The 26640-nt window shown below is 41.0% G+C and overlaps 3 protein-coding genes across 3 annotated transcripts in view; 1 reads left to right on the top strand and 2 right to left on the bottom strand.

Moving 5' to 3' along the window:
* lrrfip1a (leucine rich repeat (in FLII) interacting protein 1a) overlaps positions 1–11264 on the bottom strand; it is a 61825-nt gene extending 50561 nt beyond the window's left edge. Inside the window, exon 1 of the mRNA XM_008300151.1 lies at positions 10609–11264. Within this exon, the coding sequence (XP_008298373.1) occupies positions 10609–10698 (90 nt within the window). The 5' untranslated portion in view covers positions 10699–11264. The remainder of the gene's footprint in view (positions 1–10608) is intronic.
* Positions 11265–14930: 3666 nt separating this feature from the next.
* LOC103370946 (ras-related protein Rab-17-like) lies at positions 14931–18265 on the top strand. Its single transcript, XM_008300146.1, has 5 exons — positions 14931–15102; positions 16808–16959; positions 17053–17178; positions 17304–17397; positions 17823–18265. The coding sequence occupies exons 1-5, from the start codon at positions 14931–14933 to the stop codon at positions 17951–17953; spliced, it is 675 nt and encodes a 224-aa protein (XP_008298368.1). The 3' UTR covers positions 17954–18265.
* Positions 18266–22852: 4587 nt separating this feature from the next.
* prlh (prolactin releasing hormone) lies at positions 22853–25286 on the bottom strand. Its single transcript, XM_008300145.1, has 4 exons — positions 25245–25286; positions 25045–25176; positions 24407–24508; positions 22853–23362 (listed from the first exon to the last, which is right to left on the bottom strand). The coding sequence occupies exons 3-4, from the start codon at positions 24495–24497 to the stop codon at positions 23208–23210; spliced, it is 246 nt and encodes an 81-aa protein (XP_008298367.1). The 5' UTR covers positions 24498–24508; positions 25045–25176; positions 25245–25286; the 3' UTR covers positions 22853–23207.
* Between the last annotated feature and the right edge of the window lie 1354 nt (positions 25287–26640).

The raw sequence follows: 26640 nt of genomic DNA, 5'->3' as shown, positions 1-26640 counted from the left end.
ATTTACACACCTTACAGCAGCAAAACTGAAGGGTTTATTGTCTAGTGTCCGAGATGCAGTGCCAACATGTTAAAAAAAAGCAAGTAGTTGGAGGTCAAATGCTCCATTGCTGAACATTTAAGCACCTGTACTACTTTCCTCATATACTTCTGAGATATACTCAGTGTCCATTTTTTAGGACACCTGTACAATCTATTGCAATCCAACTGTTCAGTCATAAAGCCTCCTTTTAAGATGTTGTAATGTTTTTATTTACACTGTCATTGAATTGCAAAAACCTCTTGTTATGATGTCGTCCAGTACAGCATCTCCTATAGTTAGACATTTTTAAATGTACACTTTTCTTTTTTAAACAATTTTCACAATAAATCAATATTATAAAAGTGATAGTGTTGTATTGTAGTGCATGCAACAGAGTGCATTTATTGTGAAATGGCAGCAAAATGTTTCAGTAGCATCAGTAGAGACCCATCCTAACCTGTTCATGAAACGCTTTTAGGTTTATTTAAGGGAAAAGGAAAAACCTCTGCCTGCCTCTGCTCACACAGCCACACAACTCAGAGCCCTGGCTGTACCGCAAACGCATGGAACAGCTGCAGAGGTTTCAGCACTGCAAACAAACTGGTTAGTAACTGTGCGAGCTACTTCAGAGCAGGAATAAAACAAATAGTATGCTTCAGACATTTCTAAAAATAAAGCAAGGGAGGCAGCTGGGTTTGAACAGCGAAGATATCCGATGCAACCGGCGCAGCTACATTACAATGTTAGCCGCATACTTTAAGATTTTCCTGATACACAACCACAGAAGGACAAACACAATCTTTCACAACCAGGTCATTAATCTTGTTCCCAATCAAGAAATTAAATTAGACACTTGGAAATCCTCAACAATTCAAACAAACACGACACTTGACCTCTGTTGATTACAACCAGACTGATCTATTGTATACGACTGTCGTGGAAGATATTTCGGTATGTTATTCATGTGTTTCCAATTGCTAATACGCTGTGGGCTCCCCCCTTGTTTGTCTTTGTGGAGGTAATAGGAAGCTTCTTGTTGCCTGCACAGGCTGCTTCAGGCAGCAGCAGTCTGTGTTGCAACTCTCAGCGGTACCAAAGCATGATGGGAGTAAGCGATGCCTCGCAGGAAGTTACACAATGCAGTTCTGTGAGTGCTGTGAACAACATAAGAACAGTTGCAGAGAGGAATTTCAGTGACATGTTTATTTCCAAAAGATGATTTACATCCTAAGGCTACTTTTCTGGGATGAGGCTCTTTCAAACAAAGACTCTTTGCCTCTGGGCAGTGACACCCAAGAAGGGGAGGGTCCACTAACAGGGTTGTTATTGCAAGGGCCAATTGTACACATGAAGTTCCATTTCTTATTACAGGGAGTACCCCGGTTATAGAGAAAGATCTTTTCCCACTCCCACCACACAGGATCCCAGTTTAAGACTGCCCTACAGGGCTGCTCTGCCTCCATGCAGCTGACCACAAGGCTTCTTTTCTGTTCTGGCCCTACTGTGGTCACTGCCCATCTTTTATTGATGGCTAAAACCCAGCTTTTAGAATTTGCGAGGGCCCACTTTTAGTTTTCGGTGACATCTTCTTCTTGCTGAGTGGAACCACTGACTCCTTCTGAAGCTGAGCTAATCCAAAAATGAACAAAGATGTGGATTCTTTCCTCCTCTATGACAGTAAACTGAACATCTGTGTGTTCTGGAGAACATCGTCTTGGGCCTTGAATCCATATAAATCCACATCTTTCACACATTTTATAGCACCAACAACTAACTGATTAATCAAAAAAAAAACCTGACAGACTGACAATGAAAAATATTATTTGCAGACCTACTTAATAGTTCATAAACAGCAGATCATTTTAGCATGAATCCAATTACGACTAAATCTAAGTGTTTGTTCTTATATGTTCAAACCATTCTATTTTCAGCTTTCTCACAGGAAACAAAGGAACTGCTGCAGACTAGGTGTGAAACAAGCTGTAAATGCAAACACTGGGAGGCTTAAATCAGCATAAATAAAATTACTTTTTGAAGCAGTCAATTTCTCAACACACTTTTGCAGGAGAGGATGACAAATTCTGAAAACTACTGCATGTCTTGGTGGTGCATTGCAACTTCAGGATCTTTGAAGTTTCACATGGAAATGTTTGCAGCATCTTCACTGCCTGGACAATCTGCTTTGCTATCAAGCGTTGTTAGTGCGCTGCCACCGTCAGCGTCTTTGATGTGGCCAACTGTAATATCTGTACTTAATGCCCCGCCGAGCCCCACCCCCCACTGTTCCCTCAGCTTTGGAAGAAACTCGGCCGTGCTGAATAAACAGGAAGGAGTTTGTGATAACAATCTGCATTGGCTGTGCGTGTGGTGATGTCATCACAAGGAAATGACACACAGAGACTCCACTTCCTTTTAAGGAGACATGAGTCAGGCAAGCCGAGCTGAACTACAGCCAGGCCTGTATATACACACACATCAGGAAGTGCATGACTTACTGTTTGGACTGTTAATGTTTAAGTACATCATGACATAATGGGAGTTCACTGGAAAATGGCTAATCTGCTCCAGCCAAAAGTTGGGTGGCACAACTGTTGGATTCACCTAAACTGAAATACAGAAAGCTCTACAGTGCTTGTTTAAAAGTAAAGCACACTTAGGCATCCAAATTAAACTGGGTGTTTGTATTGGACAAGGCCAGAATTACAAAAGGTCGCTGTTTATTCAGAGTGGATTTTGACTGTTGGCTGCCATTGTGCAAATGTGTGTTGCTTGTCCTCAGCATTAAAGATTAACTTAGCTGTGGCTGCACGAGGGACTGTGGTTGTCTGATTTGTTCCCTAGATGACTGGAAGACCGAGGAGGAGATTGTACGGTGGGCTTCCTCTTCTTTGCCATCATGGCTCAGACTAATCCGCTCTAAATACTCGATTCTCTTCAACGCTTCACTGAGCTTCTGACAGCTATGCAGCACCAACCCGGCGAGTTAATCCCCAGTTTAGATTGTTTCCTCGAAATCACGCAGACAAAACAGACTATCAACGGGAATCTAAAAAGCTACTGTGGAGTGAGGAGACCCGATGCAGAGTCACAGGTTTGGTACCGAGCACAGGTGAAAACTTGATTTTCTGGGAATATTATCAGAGTCGCTCTTCATTCAAACCATGATCTAAAGCTAATCTTTACACACATTAAACCCATTTTTCTAGTATGTAATCAATTCCACTATCTTCTAAATCTTCTCATTTTGTAGAGAAAATATCAACACTGTCCAACAGATTGCAGCAGAGACATCACCTGCACCTCCTACTCAAGACAAAACATTTGAACATGTCTTCCATGCCGTGCCAGGGTGAGCATTCACCTGTCCAGCTCACAGACAAACATCTCTTATCAGTCAGATTTACATGTGAGATTAGAACTTGCCACACAATGAGGGCGACGTACGAAACATGATGCCTCAAGTAGAGCACTGCAGATCCTTTAACAGGAAAATTTGACGTCCTTCAAGGCAGATTTCCTCCGTCTGTTAATAAACGTGACTTATTGAAAAGGAAACGCATTGCATCAATGGTGCTTGTTTCAATTCTTATTGCTTCAGTGGCGTCAGTACAGCGGTACACATTCCTGCATGGCCACTCTGTTTGTTTTCTACTGTGGTCTTGGAAACAATCTGGGGTTGGCATTCGCTCTGGTTGGTCCGAGCACTGCTTGTTGTGTTCATAAACTTACGTGAACTGTGCATCGGGCCGTACAGTTTGCAGCCGTAAAAGCAGCTGTGCGAGGCTGTACTTAGTTACAATCGCTGTGTTTCTATACTGTCGTCAAGCAGGTTTGTGAGAAATGCAAGTTAGGCTTGTTTACATTAACAAGATTAACTGGAGATAAAAGCACTTGTTTCCCAACTGCTTAAAAAATTTAAAGAAGAAGAAGAAGACTTTAGTCATCTACAGGAGAAAAATAGCGAAGTCTTGAGAAACGGTTTTCAGTTGGGAAAGTTGTAATTATTCTTTCACATCAGCTGATATGTGGTCATGTTTCATGCTGTTCGGCGATGTAGAGAACAAAAGGAAACAGCTGATCAGTCCCATTAGTTAAATGCTTTCAATGTCAGAACTTATTAAAGAAAAGGTGTTTCCAATATTCAATATGCTATATATAGATATATATAAAAGATCAAGTCGAGCAATTGTAAAAAGCGCATTTTTTATTCAAAATTGGGGTTCGTTTTTTGAATTGTTTCCATCAACTCTTTCTGATGAGATGCTACAAAATGCACATGAAAACTGTTATGGAAACAACGGTAATGATCCCTCAAGTTAAATGTTAGCAACAGCCTTCCGACATCTTTACAAAGTCAATGTGAAACACTGATCTTCTGCAGACATCGTCATCGCTGCACAATTACATCAACTGTTAAATATCCAGATGTTTAAACGAAGCTTAACGGGGCAGTTCTGACAGCTGGCTGACCCAGTGCAAACAAAGCATCAGAACTGGACGAGGCTTTATCGTTGTTATAATGTGGATGATCATTTTGATGCTAACAGTGCTTGTGCATTAGACAGCTTCATAATGATCCACACAATATGGGCCAAGTTTTAAGGGGTGCGTTTGTAATATAACTAAATTTGAAGCTGCTCCATTAACAATGCAAGAAGGGAAGTTTTTATTCTGTAAGGAGTGTGTCAGAGAAGTAAATAACCTTGGACGCAATCTACTGTTTGTCAGGAAGCACTTTTGTTTTGACTCTCCAACAGATGCTTGACATGTACAACCCTTACACTGCTTGTCAGTGTGATTATTGCTGTCTAGCTAAATTGAACATTGACAAACTAACCACGCTGGCCACATACAGCTGGGTGTGACTGGGTGTAATTGACACGACGACAGAATCTTCACCGCAAGCTTTGAAGAAAGACAGAGTTTGCCTGTAGCCAAATTCCTAAAGACCGTTGTCATTACTGTGACAATCGATATGCAAGACCAAACTGAGGGGAACAACTGTGCTTAAAAAGGTAACTAACTACAACTGCTTAGAGTTTAAAGCATAAAAAAAATATTTTATGGTGGTATAAAAGCAGAGCATTTACTGTAACTTAATTCATTTGGTTGTTTTTAAATAATATATAAATCATTTATTATAAGCTGTATTTTGGGAGGTTGAGAGCTAAGTGAAACTTGGCCACCAAACCAATCTGTTTATGTCAACGTTAGCTCGTTCCCAAGAAACAATCATTTCTGGGCAATACTAGTACTCTATACACCAATGACCCATTACATTAAAGCCACTGACATATTAAGTGTACAGCACTGATTGTCTTGTTAGAATGCAATGTTTTGTTGGATAATATTGGGTCATATCGTTCATGTGTATGCTACCTTGACACGTACCACCCACCCAAACATTGTTCCAGATCAAGCAAACGCCCCGTTGGTAACAGCGCTCCCACAGCAGAACAATGTGCCTCATCATACCACAGAAATGCCCAGGGAGGGCTCCAGTAACATAACAAAGAGGTCGAGGCATTAACCCAACTCTCACTAAATCAAGCCAGCATCCATGAGACGCGCTGAATCGAGCTTGGGGCCCCCATCTCCAAACCCCAAAACTCTGCTGCCCACATCACATGTCCACTGTCCGGTGGGTCGGAGGTATTGTGGCAGCACAATGGAGATCCGGCAGGTGGTTTTAATGTTGTGGCAGATCAGTGCACGCTGCACACTACATGAACAACTGTTGTCATGTTGGCTACTCACTAAAACCCACTCAAACCAAGAGAATCATTTTCAGATATCTTTTTCTAGCCCAGTTAATAACCATGCTCGATGTCAATATTGGAGGATTCAACTTAGCGTTGGATGAATAATTGTCAAAATAACCTCAATACAACTGCACTTGTACACTAAACCTGTCCTCAACATATCCTTTTGCATTTGTATAGTGTGAGAAACAGAAAACCACAGACCCCGAATAGCATCTATTTAACATTCACTTGTAAGAACATTTTTGAAAATGCTGCAGGGTTTTGCATTTCCTAGGAGGAAGATGTAGTGTGGGAGTAGAATAGTGTAAGCTCACAGTGTATAACGGACTGCTGAGCCTGAATAGTCCCCAGGTTAGCTGGTACAGTGTTGCCTGGACACTCAGCTTATTCCTGTGACACGGTGATGGTTAAAATGGTGACACTAAGCACAGGTTTCCTATTTTGAGAATGCAGGAAACAACGCAGCTGTAAAGAAAAGGTGATCCACCAGCAAGTACATGTTGGAAATGATAAATTGACTTAGAATTTTTTTAATAAATTTGATAATTGCAGTTTAAAAGCCTAGAGCAAGCACAAATGTAGCTTAACTGACAGACAGCTGGTCACAAATACGCTGAAATCCCTGACAGCAAGATGTGCATGTGGGAATCTGAATAATCCTTTTTTACTAAATTGTCTCATTCTCAGAGCTTTATGTTCAGCTGGTAAGTAAGTAATCACCAAACCCGAAAGCTGCAGCGGACTGGTCCAAAACCCTCCACGAGCAAACAAGCACCGAAGGCCTGTTAGAGAAGTATGCTGAGCGTGCACTTCCCATGTAAGAAATAGGAACGATGCATCACCTGTTGGTCTTGCAGGTCTCTAACAGCAGGTGTTCCTCTTAAGCACATCCTTCTAAGCAATCAGCATTTTCCTGTTCCTATTTACATTCATTTTTTGTCTAGAAGCAGAACAGCTGCAGACGTCTCTTGTTGATACTGAAAAATGTTTATGAACATTTAGCCAGTATACTCTTTACCACATTTATCATCTAGCTGTAGCATCCCCCAACATCTGCTAACTGGCAGTCGACACAAAGTACAGCTGAGGTTGTTCCATTAGTTTTAGATAGTGTTCAATAAAAATGTTGACCTAAGGAGGCACTAGAGGAAAAGTCACTACAAATCACTTTTGAGGGGAAAATTCATGTCTGAAGCCAAATTTCACTGGCAATTTTCCAACTGCACACAAATGCCACCAAAATAAAAGTCCTTCTCACGGTGAAAAAGTTGTGACATCGCCAAAGCAAGTACAACTTCTCCTCTAGTTATCATAGGTACATTTAATGGTAATTCATTTAATAATTGCTTAGCCAGAGCAAAACATGTGGGATGGAATATCGCAGATGTTTTCACCCCTAAAGCCAGTACTTGTCCAAAGCTAGAGGCTACAAACTACCATTTGGGATGCACTTTGCTGATTTTTTGCCGAGTCATTCGGCGTAGGAAATATGCACTTTTTTTCCCCTAATGGTGGTCATGCTTAATTTGTTGCTACTGTGGTGGTGGTGGTGTTATTACTGCTGATAGCTGACACTGTATGCATTTAATGAACAGCCATAAATCCAGACAAGTGATTTTAGTTTGTCTGATCAGACCTCCTCTTAGGACCGTGTGGGTGTGTGCAGACTGTGCTCAACTGATACGTCCTTGACTCTGTTAGCTTTGCTGCCAGGCAGGATAAATAAATCGTTCCCACCATAGCAGAAATTTTGCCTCGTCATAGGCTGCTACGAAAAAGCACAGGTGTCACTAACAGCATTAACATGACTGTTCGATTCAGGCGTCCCCGAAAAGCAGGCGAGCGGGACGCATGGATATCGCGGCCCTGAAACTGAAGACGTGGAAATCATTCATCTGGTTGTTTACACCTGTTGTTCCTGCTGTGACATGTCAAAATGACTTCTGAGAAAAAGGCTCGAAATCTGGTGAATTCGTGGATCAGTTTAATCAGCCAAGAATGACTGAAAACACCCGTGAGGATGTGCAGCAGAGTACTCCGCTTCTAAATTAGATCATCCAGAGTGTGTTTGACATGTTTCTCCAACGCACTCATGGTTTTGGCGATACAGCGTACTTAAATATTTAGAGGATGCATAATTCTTTGCAAAAAATCAGTAGATGCTATTCCTCTATTTGTCAAAATTGTTTGTAAATGGCTTCTGAGACGAACATTCATGTTAATTAAATTACACGGTAAAGACAAACACAGCCCTGAACGCTTTATTCGTATGTACACAGGTCAGCTACAGCACTATCATTGAGTTGCAGCACAAATTCATGTTTACAGCTGGATTCAGATTGTTTGACAGGAGGCAGGGAACCAACTCCCCCAAAGCACAGGCTAACTAACGCCCTGGTATCCAGCGTGGACATTCTTTCCCGCTGTGTGGTCTTCTCCCATTTGTTCCACGATTAGTCAGGTTTACATTACTGTCAGTTTCTCAGAGCCTCGCAATCATTAAAGGAGGGTTGAGAAACGTACAGCCACATAACACCGACTCACCACAACTTTCACAACTTAAAGCAGGAACTATCAAACTGCTTGTACTAAACTGTACAGACTAAATTCTGCAACAGGGTAGAAGCAGAAGAAGCCGTTCCTACGCTGGTGGGTCGGCCAGTTGGTGAGCCACATCCATCCTCCTCCGTGCCCATCCCCCCACCCACAGACTAAATCTAAAACTGGGGTGGCTGCAACAGCTGATCTTTCAGGAGCGTCTATTTTTAAAACTCTTTTGCAGAACGGGCCAGCTCATCAGGGCTGGCATACCATCCTGTCAGAGGACTGCCAGTGAGGGACTTGACCCATCTGCTGCTTAAAGGCGCAGACTTTCTCCTTGCTGCGCGGATGGAAGAGAAAACTGACCACAATTAAAAGTTTTTATTGCTGGAGCTGTGCCTTCAGATGAGGAGCCAGTCAGTCAGTCATCGCAGGTTATCTCCTGTTTGGACAATATCTGCCGCTACCGTTTGTGAGCTCTGTCAGACTCCTCATCTCCTCAAACCTCGGCTGAGTTAACATTCCTGCCCCTGCAAATAGACTACGACAAGAAACAATTACTAGCTGCAGGAATGTGCAACCTCAGACGGCCTACTCCAGTGTAAATAGTCAAAGCAGCTAAGCGGCGGTAGATAATCTTTAAAACAGCCAAACCTCTGCAGGATTTAACAAGACTCTGGGGCGAGCACGTCAGTTAAAAAGCGATATGCAAAGCTGCTGAAACATCCGGGTTGAGTTAGCACAGACACAACTTCCTCCCAGCTGAACCAAGCAGCGCTGAATCAGGCTGTTGGTTCAGGTTCTCACCATCTCACTATAGTACACCCAATATTCCATTAATATACATATTCAAAAGCTGCTGCAGTGTTTCTAGTTAACAATAAAAGTAAGGTTTCTGTTAATACACATAAATATTGACATCTAGCTTTGTAATTGCAAAACGACTGCCGGGTATCACACTTCAAACAGGGCCGACTTAAGTCTCGAAGACACTATTCCTACTATAAAACACCAATTTACACCACACTAGAGCAGATAATAATAGAAGGGATTAGACACTTTGAAACCTGCTGTGACACGACTTCAGCACCTGTCAGAAGCAACTACAGGCAACCGCTGCCAGCTCCGGTCTCGCAATATTCAGAGGCAGCCCAGCGATTCATGCAGGTCAGCACACGAAAGGCTTATTCCAAAGTACAGTAAACCATCTTAATCACATGTGTTTACGAGATCTGCCGCTGCAATGGGTTTTCACGCAGCCTTGAGCGCAGAGTTTTCTGCAAGAGATTATGATGTATGATAATTACAAATATCACATTAGAGGGCTGTTCTGACAGACTGATGTATCGGGTTAACAACATGTCAGCCGACACCGGCCCTGAACGTTGTACACAACTGGCAGATAAACACTAGAACCTGCAATGAAAGGTAATTAACAGCGGGGTTGAGTTCATGTAAATTATAGTAATTTGCATGTATAGTTGAAAGCTTAAGGGCTAATATAGGCTTATGTATGTGCTCTTTGGCTTGTGAGTTTTTCTCAATGTAAAGGAGGATAAATGGACCAATGAAAGAAGAGATTTTTAAACACATTGCTAACAAATTATTTTCATTGTTGATTCATTTATTTATTGTCACCAATTAGTTGTTTGGTCAGAAATGTCAGGAAATGGTGAAAAATGATGTCATATATACACATACGTAGATAAAAAATACATACACAGGTATATATATATATATATATATATATAATCAGTCAAGTGTATTAAGACCTACTTGTTTTTATTGAGGATATAAGCTAGAGCCTTAATGATAATCAATTTCTTGACTTATATGAACTGCCAACTATTCTGACGTGTGTTTAATCGATTTGAGTAGTTTTTTAAGGGGAAAAAAATCTAAATCCTTTGATTTCAGCTTCTTAAATATGAATGCTTTCTTTCCTCCTCTATGACTATAAACTGAATATCTTTGGGATAAACCAACACATCTGTCATCTTGTGTTGGTGACACACCATTCTCTGAGGTTTTGTAGACCCAACTAATCGATTAATCGACAAGTTAATTGGCCATTTCGGTTAATTTGTTGGAGTTTAAACATGAGAAATGAAGAGTTACTGCAACTGTAAGTCTCTCTATAAAAGTTTAAGGAAGACAGAAGGTAGGTTCGTATAATGTTAAAGGAGCGTCACTGTGGTGCGGATTAATACAAGTTGCGGCTCTTCAAAGTTGTGTTTCTCTCTTGAAATATGCCAATAAGGGACTGTAAAGCCCCGCTCACCTCTCTGGCTATGAGATTCAGGGCATCGTCCTCTGCCGTCGACCTCTCCTTCTTGGTGGACCTTTTCCGTCCCGTGCCCTGAGTGCCCATGTTCAAACGCTCATCCACGCGCGGCTGATTCAATTCAATTCACGGTTGCGGCGATAATCCAAACGGAGCGGTTCGGTCTCACGCGCGGCTAAAAACGTCGAGTTAGGAGTCGGCGGAGGGATGACACACGAACCCGTGGCTGGCCGCGTTCACGGCGTGGGTCATTGTGAGACATCCGTCAGCGCACTTCTTCCTGTGCTCGCGGACGACGCGCCAGCATCTGCAGCACGTGCGCCTCTGCTCGGTTTTTTGTTTTTTTTTTACTGGAAAAATTCGGTGAGAAGTTCGCGCTGTGTCCCGTTAAACCGAGAGCCTACCTGGCTGTCCGAGACGGTAAAGGTAACACCGACTATAAAAAAGAAAAAAAAGAAAAAGTAGAAGCGTTAACTGTGGCTGAACTAAAATGAAAAAATAAAAAAAAATGTTCTCCAACGGTGAGGCGTTCACGTCGCAGCGGTGCGCCTCCACCACCTGTCGGAGTCTGATCACTGATCAGCTTCAAAGACTCAACTCTCGCAGGCTGCCTTCACGGGCTGTCGGATATTTAGGTTTTTGTCGTAGCATAATGGAAAAAAAGGCCGGGCTGAGACCATTACTAAGACTGGGGTGGCAAAATGGCTCGTTTATGTTTTCTTTTTTTCTTTTATCCCAAAAAATCACTGTTCACTAATCACTAAGCAGGTAGGACTGCCATGTGGAAGTCCAACTATGATTTTTATGTCACCCTCTTTTATGTATCTTGATCTTATTTATTTTATCTCATCTTTTTACTTCTTTGTTGTTATACCACTGAATGATGGAATACTGAGCACTTTTTTGTCTTTTTTTTGTTTTTGTTTTGGTCACTCGATCAAGTACCTACCTGTCAGGTTCAATGTGTATTTTGTTAAGGACTGCCAAATGCTATCATTTGTTTTCTGCAAAATGTAAATGTAATGGAACTTAAATGTAAATTACATGTCAAAAGTGTCTATGTTGCACTGATTTGTTGTATAATTGTGTTTGTGACAAATTATGGTTTTGAATCTTGAATTAAACTGTCCACCCAGCTTTCTTTTTCTTTTTTTCTCAAAGCAGGAGTGCACTGTATACACACTGTATAGTAAGCCAGAAAAAAGATCTAGTATGTTTCATTACTAGCATCTCACTTAGCACTTACCATCCATTATGTATACACCGCTTAATCCTCACTAGGGTCATGGGGGGCTGGAGTCTATCCCAGCTGACTCAGGGTGAAGGCAGGAGACACCCTGGACAGGTCGCCAGTCTATCACAGGGCTACACTTAGAGACAGACAACCAAGCACACTCACATTCACACCTACGGACAATTTAGAATCACCAATTAACCTCAACATGTTTTTGGACTGTGTGGGAGGAAGCCGGAGAACCCGGAGAGAACCCACGCTGCACGGGGAGAACGTGGGGAGAACATGCAAACTCCATGCAGAAAGATCCCGGACGCGAACCGGCGACCTTCTTGCTGCGAGGCAACGGTGCTAACCAACTGCGCCACCTTGCAGCCCTGTTCCAATACAAAGTATGTCAAATGCAGTTTGCCAGAAACTCTGACCCCCCCAGTCCTCTGCATGTGTCACAGTTCAAGCTTGAGCTGCAGAGACACACAAACAGGTGCAGACTGTGATGGATATATGAGCAGAATCATCACATTTAAGTGGAATGTCATAGTTGTATACATACAGCATGCAACAGTACTCTCTTTGTAAGGGAGGCTGTAGTATGTCCTGAAAATGAAAAGTGCACGATTTGAAACGGTATAGGTACTATTCTATAGTTAGTAAGAGTCTGTTCAAGAGCTTCAGATAAATCCACAGCTAAATCATACCTGCTTTAACTATAAGATTCTTTATTTGAATATAGGAATCTGCGATACTCATTTCAATGGCAAGAATGAGAAACTTTGGATTTCTACACAATCACTATAAATATGTTGGGGTTTGTCAGAACTACTGAGTTTTATGCAGTTGCATGGGGGCTGGTTGTGGTTTTAAAATGCATCTCTATGGAACCAGCAGAGAAATGGTTCCACGGATATATTTATTTTTCAATTCCTTTGGGCAATTCAGTGAACAAAATGCATTCATGTGTGCAGAAATCATCGTTTTTGCCATTAAAAGCTGTGGTAACCATATACTGAGTCGGTAACTTTTACCCACAAAGAAGACACTAATCAAAATGAATTAATTAAACTGTTTTGGTTATGTGTGCATGTTCAAACTCTAGGATGAGTACTTTCCACACAGTCCTTGAACGCACCTTCAACCTCTGGACAGGGACATCATACATGTTCAGGGGCTCAGTTTCAGCAGTGTGGACTATCCACTCTCTCACACCCCCTCTGCTATTTTTAATGATGACCAGCCTGCTCTAAAAACAGTCCAGCGTTTCTTAAAGAGATAGACGTGGCCTCCGGTCTGAATGGCTTTATACTGCAAGTCAAACACCATCTAATGTTGATGTAACAGCTCAGTGCAGTGTGTGGGATAGCTGTTCACACTGTGCTGGAACTGCAAACTGTAGAAACACTTTTTTTGTTGGATATTTTTTTCCTGTAAGTCTAATGTCATATCAGTACTGTCATGGTGAGGAATGTGAGCTTCTGGTGCATACATTTTTATTGTACTTCATTGTGTTTCTTTGTTTTGCAACCTTAAAGGGACAAATAAACCTGGTCTTTTATCTTTTTTTAAAGAAATATAAGGCTGACAACAGTGCCGTCTCTCATTACAGTGTAATTTCAAGACAGGTTTGACCAGATTCACAAGGGAAATGATGCACAGGTCATGTTTTTCTTACTAAGATGTGAGATGATGATGGAAAGTTATTACCCGGCTCAGGGCACTTGTAAGAGAGCATGGCTGATATTTTCAGAATAAACTCATGCAAACCTGGAAATATTCAGAGTTTGAGGATTTAGAAACACTTAAAAACACGACGTGATATAAAGAAGAACTACTTCACATACTGCTCTATATCTAGATCGACTGAATGAACCAAATCAATCAGAGGACGAGTAGCATCCAAGCTTCATTTGGGCCAAAACATGGCAGTGGTTGACTGCGGATGATGGAAAAACTTCCCATTTACTACGACTGCAGCAGAAGGATGTATGTAAGAAGAGCAACACTGGAAAGAACGACGCCACAGGGCATCAAACCCACAGTTGAATATGTTGCCAGGAATTTTTCGGTCAGAGGGTGTTTTGCCACTTTGCAGTTGGAGACTTGAATCGACTCCACCCTGACCAAAGGAGAAGTAGCTCTTTGGCCTTCAGAAACACGCTCCGGTTTGAATTCCTGCACAAAACGATTCACGCTGCCTCCTCAGTCACCTGACCTCAACCCCACTAAACATTTATGAGGCATTAAAAACTGAGAAACATTCCCGACAGGACAAGAAGCTGGGATAACATGGATTATCAGGCTTGAACAAACTGGTGGAGTACTAACATTTTCTGGAATTCATTAATATTTTTTGCTGAATCAGCTTTTCCATGCCAAAGCTTTATATTTAATAGTCAAAATCAAATGAAACCATCCTTTACAAGAGAATATCAGAGGATGGATTCACAAGTCTATAATGTATGCAATGCTGCCCTCCTGTGTTGTTAGAGCATCATGCAAGGAGACGAGGAGTTAAAAACAGGCCAGCTGCAGCCCACATAACATCTCTGACATACTGCATGTACACGAAGTCAGACAACTCCCTGTGTTTCTGTATGTCATTTTGAATGAGTGATCTTCTTTCCTTATAGCATGCACAGCTGAGTTAAGGAGAAGCACCAGTGACATTTGGAATAGGATCAACAGTTTCCCCACAACCTTTTCACTTTCTCTTTGCAGGAATTCCACAAATGCCATTAAGAGAAGCATGCCCATAGATTGGCCAATAGAGTCGTCCTGAATGAGGCCAAACTACTAAGGTGGCGGGTAATGGTTTACTTATGCTCGACTGGGTTTTATAGGTCAAGTGTAGGTGTGTACAAGGAAGTAAACTTGTGTTGGCGGCTCGTACAAGACTGAACTTTGGTTTTATTTTTATTTTCAATGCAACGCTGCCACAGTCGCAGAGTCTTACAAACAAAGCCAACAAAAAGGAGAGAATTCCACCTGGAAATAGACAGCCGAATCCGGACTTTGAGGACCTTTCTTGACTTCTTATACCTTGTTCACCTGTTGCACATCGCTGTTCTGGAGTCAAGTAAAATTCTCAATGGGGGAAAGTCTCCCAAGCGGAGCCCAGCACCACAGTGACGCTCTGAGGAAGCCGGTGAAGACCCTCAGGGTTAAGATGGCACTCCTGGGAAGCTCCGGTGTGGGAAAGTCCAGTCTGGCTATACGATTCAGCAAGGACCAGTTCAGCAGTACATCACCTACAGTGGGCTGTGAGTTCATGACACTCTGAGCTGTGGACAGCAGGGGTTCAATACCATCATGTTGCATCTATTGACTCTCATGATGGAATAGTTTTAAATTTTGACATTCTGATTTTTATTTTATTTATTTATTTATTTTTACAGAGACTTAGATGAGAAGATTGATGCCGCTCTTATGTTTTTATGCTGGCTATGAAGCTATAGCCTGGAGATAGTTAGCTTAGCATACAAACCCCCAGCATGGCTGCCATTGAAATGGAGAATTATTGAAGTAAACTAGCAGGGCGGCCTCACTGCACAATCCAAAGCTTCAACAAAAGGTTGACCACAGGTTGTTGTTTCTAAGAAATCTACATGAATTGCAAGCTTATACCTGAAGTCTTCCTCCAGTTAGTCAGGCGACCACTGGACAGAGTCGGACTAGTGTTGTTCTCCGCCATGCTTAACCAGGCTAACTGTGTCCTTGCTGTAGCTAGCCTAAATAACATACAGACACAAGAGCGGTATCCAGTGTTAGAATCACCCAGGGACCTTGAAACCTTTAATATTCCATGTTACTTGGGTCTACTACCTGATTAATCACAATTTGAACTACACATAAGTCAGCTAAGGGGCGGTGCTTCTCCTGTTGTGACATCACAACAGGTCGAGAAACATGTTTACATTGTTTATATGTGTGTTTATATGTTTATATGTTATATGAATGTTTATATTTTGTTAGTATTGAGACACACTGTAACACACATACATGTACTTACGATTTAAAGAAAGAAACAATGAAAAACAGGATTTTGGCTTCTTTAAGTTTGGATTGTGCTGATTTGTTTTAAAGTTGTGTTTTTACCAAATTCCCTTAATTTTTTGAGCACAGTCATGAAGTCCATCAGATCAGAGCTGCAAGGTGGCAACAGATTTGAAAATTACATTCTTCATGATTAATTGATCACCTAGTATAGAAAAAAGTTAAATGGAGATACATGCCACGTGTTATTCTGTGAAACATATACAGTTTTTTATTTATTTATTTTTTTGTTGTCTGATCAACAGTCAAGACACAACTGTTGAATTTACTTTGATGAGAATTATTCATATTTTGAATAATGAAGTTGTGGGGATCAATCGGGGCTTAAAGTTAAGGCTGTGGTGGTATCTATCTTCTCATCTAACTCCAGTAACTCTATTAAGATCCCAAAATGAAATATTAACTAGACAAAATTGTAAAGTAAGGCTTTAAAAAAAAAAAAAGTTGCTCATATAAGACACATAAGAACTTTCTAGTAAAAAAAAAAGTAATAATAATAATGTCACACCCACGAGCGTTACTAATACTAGAAGAAATGTGGGCTCTACATACTTCAGATATATTTTACTGTTTACATTCTTGCAACCTCTAGATATTCTACAGTTTTTACTCTACTTTGCACATTAACTGCAGAAAGATGTTTCACTATGCTGAATGTATCTGCCAACATCTTGCTCCTCTGAGTACTATTTATTAGTCATGCTTTATTCAATTTATTGATCCAGTATTATCTGAATACTTACTTTACAAAATTTCATGTCATCATAGTTTGACTTTGTTTTGATGTGTAACTGGCTTTTACTACTACTTTCAATTTGAAACACACACGTCCTGGTCCAGTGCTACTTAAATATAATCCACCCCCTCTTTAGGCCTATTGGAGAACAAGCTAACTAGTTTTGGCTCCTCCAGGTGCCTACTTTACCCGGATGGTGCATCTGAGCGACGTCACTTTTCGATTTGAAATCTGGGACACTGCAGGGCAGGAGAAGTACCACAGCATCACCCCACTGTACTACAGAGGAGCCCACGCTGTACTTTTGGTCTACGACATCAGCAAAAGGGTAAAAAGGAACCTGATGGTGGAAATTACTTATCTTATCCCATCTTGGCTAGCGCATGCCATCATGTGTTGTTCTGTGCTTGTGTCACCGTAGGAAACGTTTGTCAGAGCTCAAGTGTGGCTCAAGGAGCTCGAGAAACAATACATTGCAGGATCTACTGTCATATGGCTGGTGGGCAACAAGGCAGATCTCGATACGGATCGGCAAGTGTCAACAAGGGTAATATAGACACCAAAAAGAACATGAATAAGTTCTAATGAATCACTACCTAATATACACAATCACATTTACAGCAGGTCCTTACCAGTGACAAGCAGCTCTGGTTTCTTTTTTTTATACTACAGGAGGGACAGAGTCTGGCCAATGAAAGGGGCTTGTTCTTTATGGAAACCTCAGCTCTGTCAGGAGATCAAGTCAGTGAGCTGCTGCTAGCTATAGGTAAGTTACAAAGAAATACACTGGGGCTTTAATATGGGAGTTCAATTTTCTGGAAGCCTGTCGCAGCAAGTTCCACTAAAATAACCCTTTAAAATATAGACTTTTAGGGTTCTAATCTTATTAAGGAGGGCTTCGAAAAGAGTATCTGCCTGACAGGGATCAAAGGTTCAACGTCCAAAGAACTGCAATTCATGTGCCACTAGAGAGCAGTAGACACCAGCAGAAGCAACAGGATCCACTTCATCACCCTTCATGTAAACAACCTAACTGGCAATTTGAAAACTATAAAATCCTGTCTAAATCTAGGTCTGACGTGCCAGTTTTCTTTTTTACGGCCCCAAACTGCTGGCCTTCAAAATGCCTGCATGCTCTTGTGTAATACAGCTGCGAGGGTGATGTCTTTTGGTAACGGAGCTCTGGTTCAGCCCACAGAGTGAACGAGTGCATCGGAGAGCAGCAGGGAGGTCTGTCGGAGTGGCAGGAGCCAACGCTCGTGGACCTGCGTCATCCAGGCCGATTCAATCCTTTTGGATACTGCTGCAAAGTCGGGCCCTGATCTGTGTGACCATTGGCTGCCTGCTTTTGTTTCTCTCTGTTTGCCATAATCAGCATAAAGCTAAAAAAATCAGTGCAAAAGCTTGTAGATTCTGAATTTGTGGTTCTGCCTCTAAACTATTGCACACCATAGCATGTATCCGGATATGCATTAGATTAACCAAGGAATGCATGTTTAGTTTGGTTTATTTCACTGTCACATTCACAACAATTGTTTTTATTATTATTGTTATAGCTCTACTCAACAGAGCTTTATCCATTTTTATTTGTTTATGGTCTCCAACTGTTTGTACTGATTTTCCTCAGTGGGTTTGGGATCAGCTTCCAGCAGGCAGCAAACCCCTGCCAAGTGTTGAACCGACACCAACAACCTCCACTGTGTGTCCCCTGCCTGCCTGATATTTGCGTGCAATTAAACTCAGACGGAGATCCCCCCTTGCAGAGTTCAGTTGTTCTCCAAGTTTCTAGAGACCTTTGTGAAGATTATAAATCCATTGATATAAAGGGCCGGGTTTTAGATTTAATTTCTACATGATTTTATGGAATTACAAATTTTTCTATTATGCAGTTGGAAAAGATTTCATGTGAGTCACAGACACACAAACAGTAAAAGAAATAACTCCAGAAGTATCAAATACTGACTGTGTTCACTTGGTGTCCCTCTTGGTTTTAGTCTTGGCTTCACTGACCGGTGAGATAAACTCTTTGGTTCAACTCAAAACTGACATGAGAAGATTAATATCAAGTCCACATGTCTCTGATTGTGTCAATAATTCAAACAGATTTAATTAGGCAAAATGAAAGCTGAATTCGGTTTGATTATCAGGCTGCTTTGAAGCCTGATGGACAAACCTTGAAGCAACAGGGACATGATTAATATGTTCTTGCCTTGTTATTACATTTTTAATTGTGACCACATTAAACAGACAAAACGCTATATACTCATTTGTGAACTTTAGAGTTGTTTTTCAGTTTCTTTTGTGGATTAAAATGTTTTTTTGGACAGAAGTGCTCTTCCTTTGGCTAAGTTAGATTCCAGCTACCTAAAGGCCAAGTCAAGGTTTCCACATCACTGTACACAGACCGACTTTTAGAGCGGATACCAGATGTTCTATTTATATTACAATATTTATGAGTTGGTGTGCTGAGAGGATGGTTGCATTACCCCACATATCAAATGTAGAAAAACACACAAGGCTCCCGTGGATGTCTCTGGAAGGCTGGCTGTGACTTACTGCACACAGGCTCTTACTTACAGGATACAGCAACACATTGGACTGTGTCAGTTATTATTCATGAGGTGAGCTGAGCACAGGATTTCTAGCAAATTTAGAACTTCTAACTATATCTGAGCACCATTGGTGGAAAGAACGAAGCAGCAAATCAAAGCAAATGTCAAAAATCTGATGAATTACATGGGTGGGGATGATGAAGTATTGGTGTGTTCCACCATTTGTTTTCCTGACAGTCCGTGTGCTTCCAGCGTGGACTGTTGGCACGGTCGCAAATTTTGGGGCTGCACGTGAACATGTGCATGCAGGGTTGTGAGTATTGTCATTAATGTGGCTCATTCAGAGTGTTGTTGTTGCTTCCTGTAACAGTAACAGATAGTGGAAGAGGAGAGGAAAGCTGCGTGAAACTGCAAAGACAAACTCTACATCCATCAGCTGAATAAAGCAGATGCCGAGTCCTTCCATTCAGATGTCTGGCTGGCGACCACTGCTCTGTCAAACTGGGCTTACTTGACTTATGATCAAGAACCAGCAAGTCAGCTTCTGTCTTGCAGCCTTTCAGTCATTCCCTCTTTTTCTTGTTTTTCTCGATTTTACTTCTGAGTATTGCCTCTGCCATGTACTGAAACCTTCTTCTTCTTCTTTAAATTTTACAGTGGCAATTAGCATGAAGGTAATGTCTGACCTTAAGCTGGACCATAGCTAGCTCAAGCTCCATCACTGGTGGAGGGTGACATGGTGCTGTAAAATGTTGCACACTTCTTGCAGGAGATTACACCCAATCACCTGAGCTGACTGTGCAGAACAGAGTCGATATGTTAAGTCAGGCAACCATGTGCATGATTTTGAAGCTATTATTCTGAGTTTAAAAAGTTGCATAACGTTGCGTTAACACAAAGACTCTTGGGTACGGTAGGTCCAAAAGTCAGAGCTGTCGCATGTGTTTTTTTTTTTAACGTCTTCTTAGGAGTAGAGATCATTTTTCTTTCCTGGCATAATGATTGGCTAACACTGTGCATTGGCATAAACTTTGCAAGACAACGAACATCATAAATAATACAATAAAAATTTAAAAGATTATTGTGGCAGCGGATGAAAAACTTCTGTTTGCGTTTGGACAGCTGTAGCCCCCATACGGCGCAACGCAACCTTTCTCCCCTGCAGGCTCTTTGCGCAATGTTCTCCCATGTTTTCTCCATACAAAGCAACTTTCTCTGCAGGATGTGTGGACTTCTTGATGCTCGGTGATTTAAAACATTGCTGCGATGATAAATCATCGCTGAAATGAGGCTTTATTATGCTGATTGAAACCAATCGTCCTCTGAGCCAGAGGGGATGCTGGCCCCTCTTTGATTTGGAATCGTCGCAGAAACAAAGGAACACCTCACACTGAGCTGATGAAATGCAGTAACAATAAAAGAGGGATGATTTGGTTGTCATTATGAGCGCGTAAATCTTTTTGTTGCAGATTTTTTTTTTCAGATTTTGCAGATGTTTTAGAAACCAATTAAGTGATCTCATGATCTTTTCTCCATTTTGAACTCTTCATCCCTAAATATTGATAAAGTCAAGATAAACAATTGAATAACTGGAGTCTGAATTATCTGAAAGATGGCAAAAAGCTGACTAATGCTTAATTCTGATTATGTAAACCATCGTGCAGCTAGAAGGAATTGCTTCAATAGTTACTGTACCAAAGGTGTTAAAGGTAAAGCTTGTAGAAGGTTTGAGCCAGAGGATCTACAGGCCAGAGTTCACATACGCTTGTAAAGACTTGAGTTTCTAATGATGATTGACTACAGCTGCTGACTTGTCTGAATCAATTTAAATAGGGCTCATTTGATCCACTCATTGGACTCAACCACAAATGCTGCAATTGTAAATTCTAAAGAGCTGAAACAGCAACTTGAACACGTCAGGAAAGTCACTTGGAGTCATTTCAAAGCAACTACAGATCCCCAAAATGCAAGTTGTTACCTGCTGCTAAGAGACAGTTGCTCATAGTATTCAAGAGTCAACGAGGAATCATCCAAAAGTAGGTCTGCAATGAAATAGAAGCTGCTGGAAGACAGGTGTCAGTATCTGCAGTCAGGTGTGTCTGACATCGCCATAGGATGCTGCTGTGCAAGAAGTTCTTTCTCAGCGTTTGACCTCAAGAACACCAAATGTACCGTCAAGCATGGTGGTGGGAGTGTTATTCTCAGTTTAAGATCTATTTAAAAAAAACAACAACATTGCCATAGGATGCTGCTATGCAAGAAGTCCTTTCTCTATGAGTGGCCCCTTAAGGCTTGACCTTTGACCTCAAGAACACCAAACCTACCATCAAACATGGTGGCGGTAGTATTATTCTCAATTTAAGATCATCTATCCATCCATCCATCCATCCATCCATCCATCCATCATCTTCTTCCGCTTGTCTAATATCAGGTTGTGGAGGCAGCAGCACCTTAAGGCTTGACCTTTGACCTCAAGAACACCAAACCTAGCGTCAAGCATGGCGGTGGTAGTATTATTCTCATTTTAGGATCAATTTAAAAACCGATAAACAAGGAAAGTGTGGGTTAATATGTTTTCATGTTGCCTGTTGTGCCTCAACTTCAGCTGCTGTTAACATATTTTTGCCTCCCTGCTGCTCTGCTCTGTGCTCACATATTCTACATTTCATTACAGTCAAATTCCTAATAAAGCTGTTCTCCTTATAATATAACATATATATATATATATATAGTCAGACAACACAGCGAGACGAGACAGTGACTGAAAATCAGCCCAGTAATACTACATGCTAACTCCAGAGCCATTTCTAAACTGCTGATTTTCTAGCCGCATGTCAAAAAAATTAAAAACAAAGTCTCCAATATTTTGATGTAAAGTGATTGCTCAGAGAAAGCAAGTTAGACAACAGGTTTCCCTCTCTCATTTACATGTACGTCAGCTGTTTTGCTACGCTCTGTCATTTACAGACGCAGAGAGAGTCTTTTTCCTGAAGGGAGCGGAGATGGCAGCAACTCAGCAGAATTTAAAGACGCGGAACAACAAAACAAAACAGGGGTTATATAGTCATGATAAAATTAATCATGTCTGCACTTTGAGCTGAAAAATTCAAAGACATATTTTGGGGACATCCTATACTTAACTGGTTGAAAAGAGGCACAATATGGGACTTCTGATATTGGAGGAATGCGGGCTGGTTTTCATTAGAACACAAGCTGCTGCATTCTGTATGATTGATCAGTAGCTTTCTTAGACACACCAGACAAACAGCTGAATATAACATCATGTCTGTCAGTGTGGTGATGTCTGTTAAACGATACAAGAATGTGTTAGTCGTGTTTCTAATGGGGAAATCAAAATTAAGATCAGAGTCAACGATAACGGCACTGTTTATGGGAGTTTAGTGTTCATCATTTTAGGTAGTGAGACAGGTTTCCTCTGTCAGGTTTGGCTCCCGTAACTATGGATTCAGTTTTTATCTTTATTTAAATGTAAGAAGTTAGTCACGGACTTACGTCAGGAATGCAAACAATCAAGGTGTTGGTAGGAATGCTGAGTACTATCTGCATAGTTAGTATATACAATATTCTAAAATACTGAATGCAGCGCAGGAAACTTGTTCACATCTCCAACAAACACAATAAAACAAAGCAGTACGCGACACTGAATTCTAACTTTATTATTTCACGCTGTTCATTCATGTAGTTTATTCCCATACGAAGCCCTTTCCAGGACTCTCTGAAGTACAAGTGGACGGATTTTCACGGACTTTCACATTTTGATTGCCACATATCGTTAAAATACTTTTATTACCTCCCTGCCTGAAAGCTGAAAAACTCCCATAATCCCTCACTAAGATCTTATAAATAAAACACAAATCATTTATAAAAAAAAAAAAAAAACAACGTACAGAAAATAACTCACGCAATGTTTGACGACTCCTAAATCTGCGTCCAAATCTCTAACCCCACACTGAACACTGAAAAATGAAAACACAGTAGATATTTAATCATCCACAAGCATTTTTCACTGTGTGATCCAGACGTTGCTGCCAGTTTTCGGTCTATAAACTCCGGCTGTGATGAAACCCAGACGCTCATTTCTCCTGTGGACTTTTCGGCCAAATCTCCCAACCGGTCTGATCCCTCTGCCTGTGTACCAGGAGGCATCGATGTCTGGATCTGAGCAACGTGGATGAAAAAGAAACACATAAAGCGAAGACAAATTGATTAAAATATCAAAACCCACCAAGTCTGACAGTTTAAAATAATCACCTCGCCCTTAGAAAATGTTAAATGTTGCCTCATAGTGACAGGGAACTTTAAACAAGTAGCTGGGTTGGCTTATTCAGAAAAGGGTTATTGAAAAGAAAGAAAAAAAAAAGTCTTGCATCACTTCTGCCTAATGGTATCAAGGCATGCAGATAGTTTTGCTTTAAATTTCAGGGTTTGTGATATCTGGCATTTCAGCTTCTTCTGCAAACGTATTTTACAAATTTTATATTAATTTTTTAAAAATAAAAAAGGAAAAAGTTTGATGTATGGAGGCACAAAATGTTCAAAATTGTAAAACAATAAAAATTAAATCATAATAATGTGAAAATCTACAGAATATGATTTAATTTTGCTTAAACAACAAACGGTGGTAGAGTTAATTGTCGATCAGGTTTTGTTTGAAAATTTTCTTTTCCCAAAGTCTATCTGTATTTAAATGACCTGTTCAGGTTGTAACTATATATATATATATCATCAGGTCTTCATCTGTCTATGAGGAACAAAACAGAACAGATCCAGTTTTTAAAATGGTTGATAAGATGAGTTATATATAAAAAAAAACAACATTTGGATTATTTCCCAGTTTCTTAACTACATTCTGTATTTATGGTTATTTAGCAGTTATAAGCAGTAAATTAACATTCAATAAATGATTTATAAGAGCTCATAATACTATATTTTGTAAGCATACATACGTGTTTATTAAGTATCTGTCAGTGGAGGCTACTGAATAAAAAGATAATACAATCCAATAAACAGCTGAAAGAAAAAGCTGTAATAAATACCGTACATATGTCCTTACAACTGCCTCCAACAATATTAGAGTGTTTTATATCTTGATTACAAACATTGAAGTGGGCACTGATGTGCGACAGATTATGTCATGCTGCATTTCTTATTTTCTGGATTTTTCCCGTGCCCACATAATCGATGATTTCGGGGAGCTCTTACTTTTGATAATCATTGAACCAGCTGCTTGAGACCCGCTCAGAGCTTGACTCAGCAACAGCAGGACAGCGCAGAGTCCCGCACACAACCTCATTGCAGCTTGACCTGGAGCGCAAAGACAACGTAAAATCAACCACATTTAAACGCAGCATAATGTCACGCTGGATGTTTTTTTTTTTTTTTTTGCCAATTTGCAACCGATACAGAGAAGCACCAGAGGTGACAGACGCAGTCAAAGCCATTCTCAGATTGGTCTCCACTGCTGCAGATGAAGGAGATTTTAATCAAATTTCCACAGCAGACTTTAGAGTCATTCCAATAAAGCGTAATTTACACCACATTGGCCTCAAAACGAACGCCAGAGAATGTGTTGGTTGGGAGACAGAACGAGGATCAGGGTCAGAGCAGAAAGCACACGATGTAATCATCATTTTGGATCTCTCTTTTAAAAAACAACATTTCGTGATGCCTCCGCTCTCAGAATGAGTTTATTTCTCCTCAGACTGTTTAAACTGAGCTTCTGGCTCTGCTCCTGTCTTCATTACATGGTTGCATTACTTCTGATCCAAACAATATTCTGTCTGGTTTTGCGAACTCACTGAGAAGCATCACTGGGATACTGAGCAGATATGGAGACTTACCGTAGCCGGAGGGAAGGTGGAGCTGCAGAACCAAACTTCTCGCTGTCACCCAGTCAAAGTCAAAGCAGCCGAACAGGTGCAGGAACCTCACCTCAGTCTTCCACGAGGTGAAATGATGCCACGGCGTAAACCCTAGAAATGGGATGAAAGCAATTATGAACTGTGATGAGAACGAAAGATCAAACAAGGTGGTGCCTCACCTGTGATATGAGGAGGCTGCACTCCTGAGGTTCTGGTCTGCGGGTGTCGATTTCAGCTTTTTGTTCTCTTTATATCCTGGCAGGAGGGGCAGCAATGTGTTGACATGCTGATGTCACCCACCTCTCAGCAGGAATATGTACAACGTATGTACACAAGACCTGTGCTGACGAGATGTGGAAATGCAGCACTGTCAAACTTCAAGTAGGTATAAACGGTGAACCAGAGCGCTATTCTGTATTTGGGGATCAGTTCCATCCAACAGCAAAGATAACTATCAGTATCCTAATTGCAATATTAAGAGTTGCCACTGCTGGGTTGATTCCACACCTCATTTACCAAACTTATGATGACTCTTGGTACCATCTACTTTGTGAAGTGCACCAGTCCTTCCTGCAGCAGAACACCCCCACAACATGATGCTACCACCCCCGTGCTCCACAGTTGGGATGGTGTTCTCAGGCTTCAAGCTTCCCCCTTTTACCTCCAAATGTAACGATGGTCATTAAGGCCAAACAGTTCAGTTTTAGTTCCATCAGACCACAGGACATGTCTCCACAAATGAAGGTCTTTGTCCCTGTGTGTATTTACAAACTGTAATCTGGCTTTTTTTTATGTTGCTCTTGGTGTCTTCCTCTCTGAGCAGCCTTTCAGTCCATGTCGGTCCAGGACTGGTTTTCTGTGGATAATGACTCTCTTACCAGCTTCAGCAGCATCTTCACAAGGTCTTTAGCTTTTGTTCTGGGGTTGATGCGCACATTTCACACCAAAATGCTTCATCTCTGGGACACAGAACTCGCCTCCTTCCTGAGCACTATGATGGCTGGGCATTCACATGGTGTTTAGGCTTGCGTATAAATGTTTGAACAGATGAATGTGGAACCTTCAGGCATCTGGAAATTGAACCCAAGGATGAAGGAGACCGGTGGAGGTCCACTGTTCTCTTCTTGATATCTTGGCTGATTTCTTTAGATTTTCCATGTTACCACACAAGGAAGCAGTGTGTTTGAGGTGTGCCTTACAATACATCCACAGGTGTGCCTCCAATTAACTATCCAATTAACCTATCAAAAGCTTGCAAACCCATGACATCATCATCTGGACTTTTCCCAAATAGCTTGAAGGCATCTTAGTGTATATAAACTTCTGACTTTGAAAAAGTAATAAAAACAGCTCTCATTATTCTGGCATTTAGCAAATAGAAATAATTTTGGTAATCCTAACTGACCTAAAACAGGAAAAGTTTAGTCTGATTTCTGAATATTGTGACGTATTCTTCTTGACATACCTCATCTCCTAACATCTTAAACATCAGACCTTGGAAGCATCTTTCCGTCGCCCACAAATGAAATCCTTCCTGTGAAATAAAGCAACCAAAACATTGCTCTGTTGCCATAA

Source organism: Stegastes partitus, unplaced genomic scaffold, assembly GCF_000690725.1.
Source record: "Stegastes partitus isolate 25-593 unplaced genomic scaffold, Stegastes_partitus-1.0.2 Scaffold1503, whole genome shotgun sequence".
NCBI classification, from domain to species: Eukaryota; Metazoa; Chordata; class Actinopteri; family Pomacentridae; genus Stegastes; species Stegastes partitus.
This window is presented reverse-complemented; position numbering and strand designations above follow the sequence as displayed.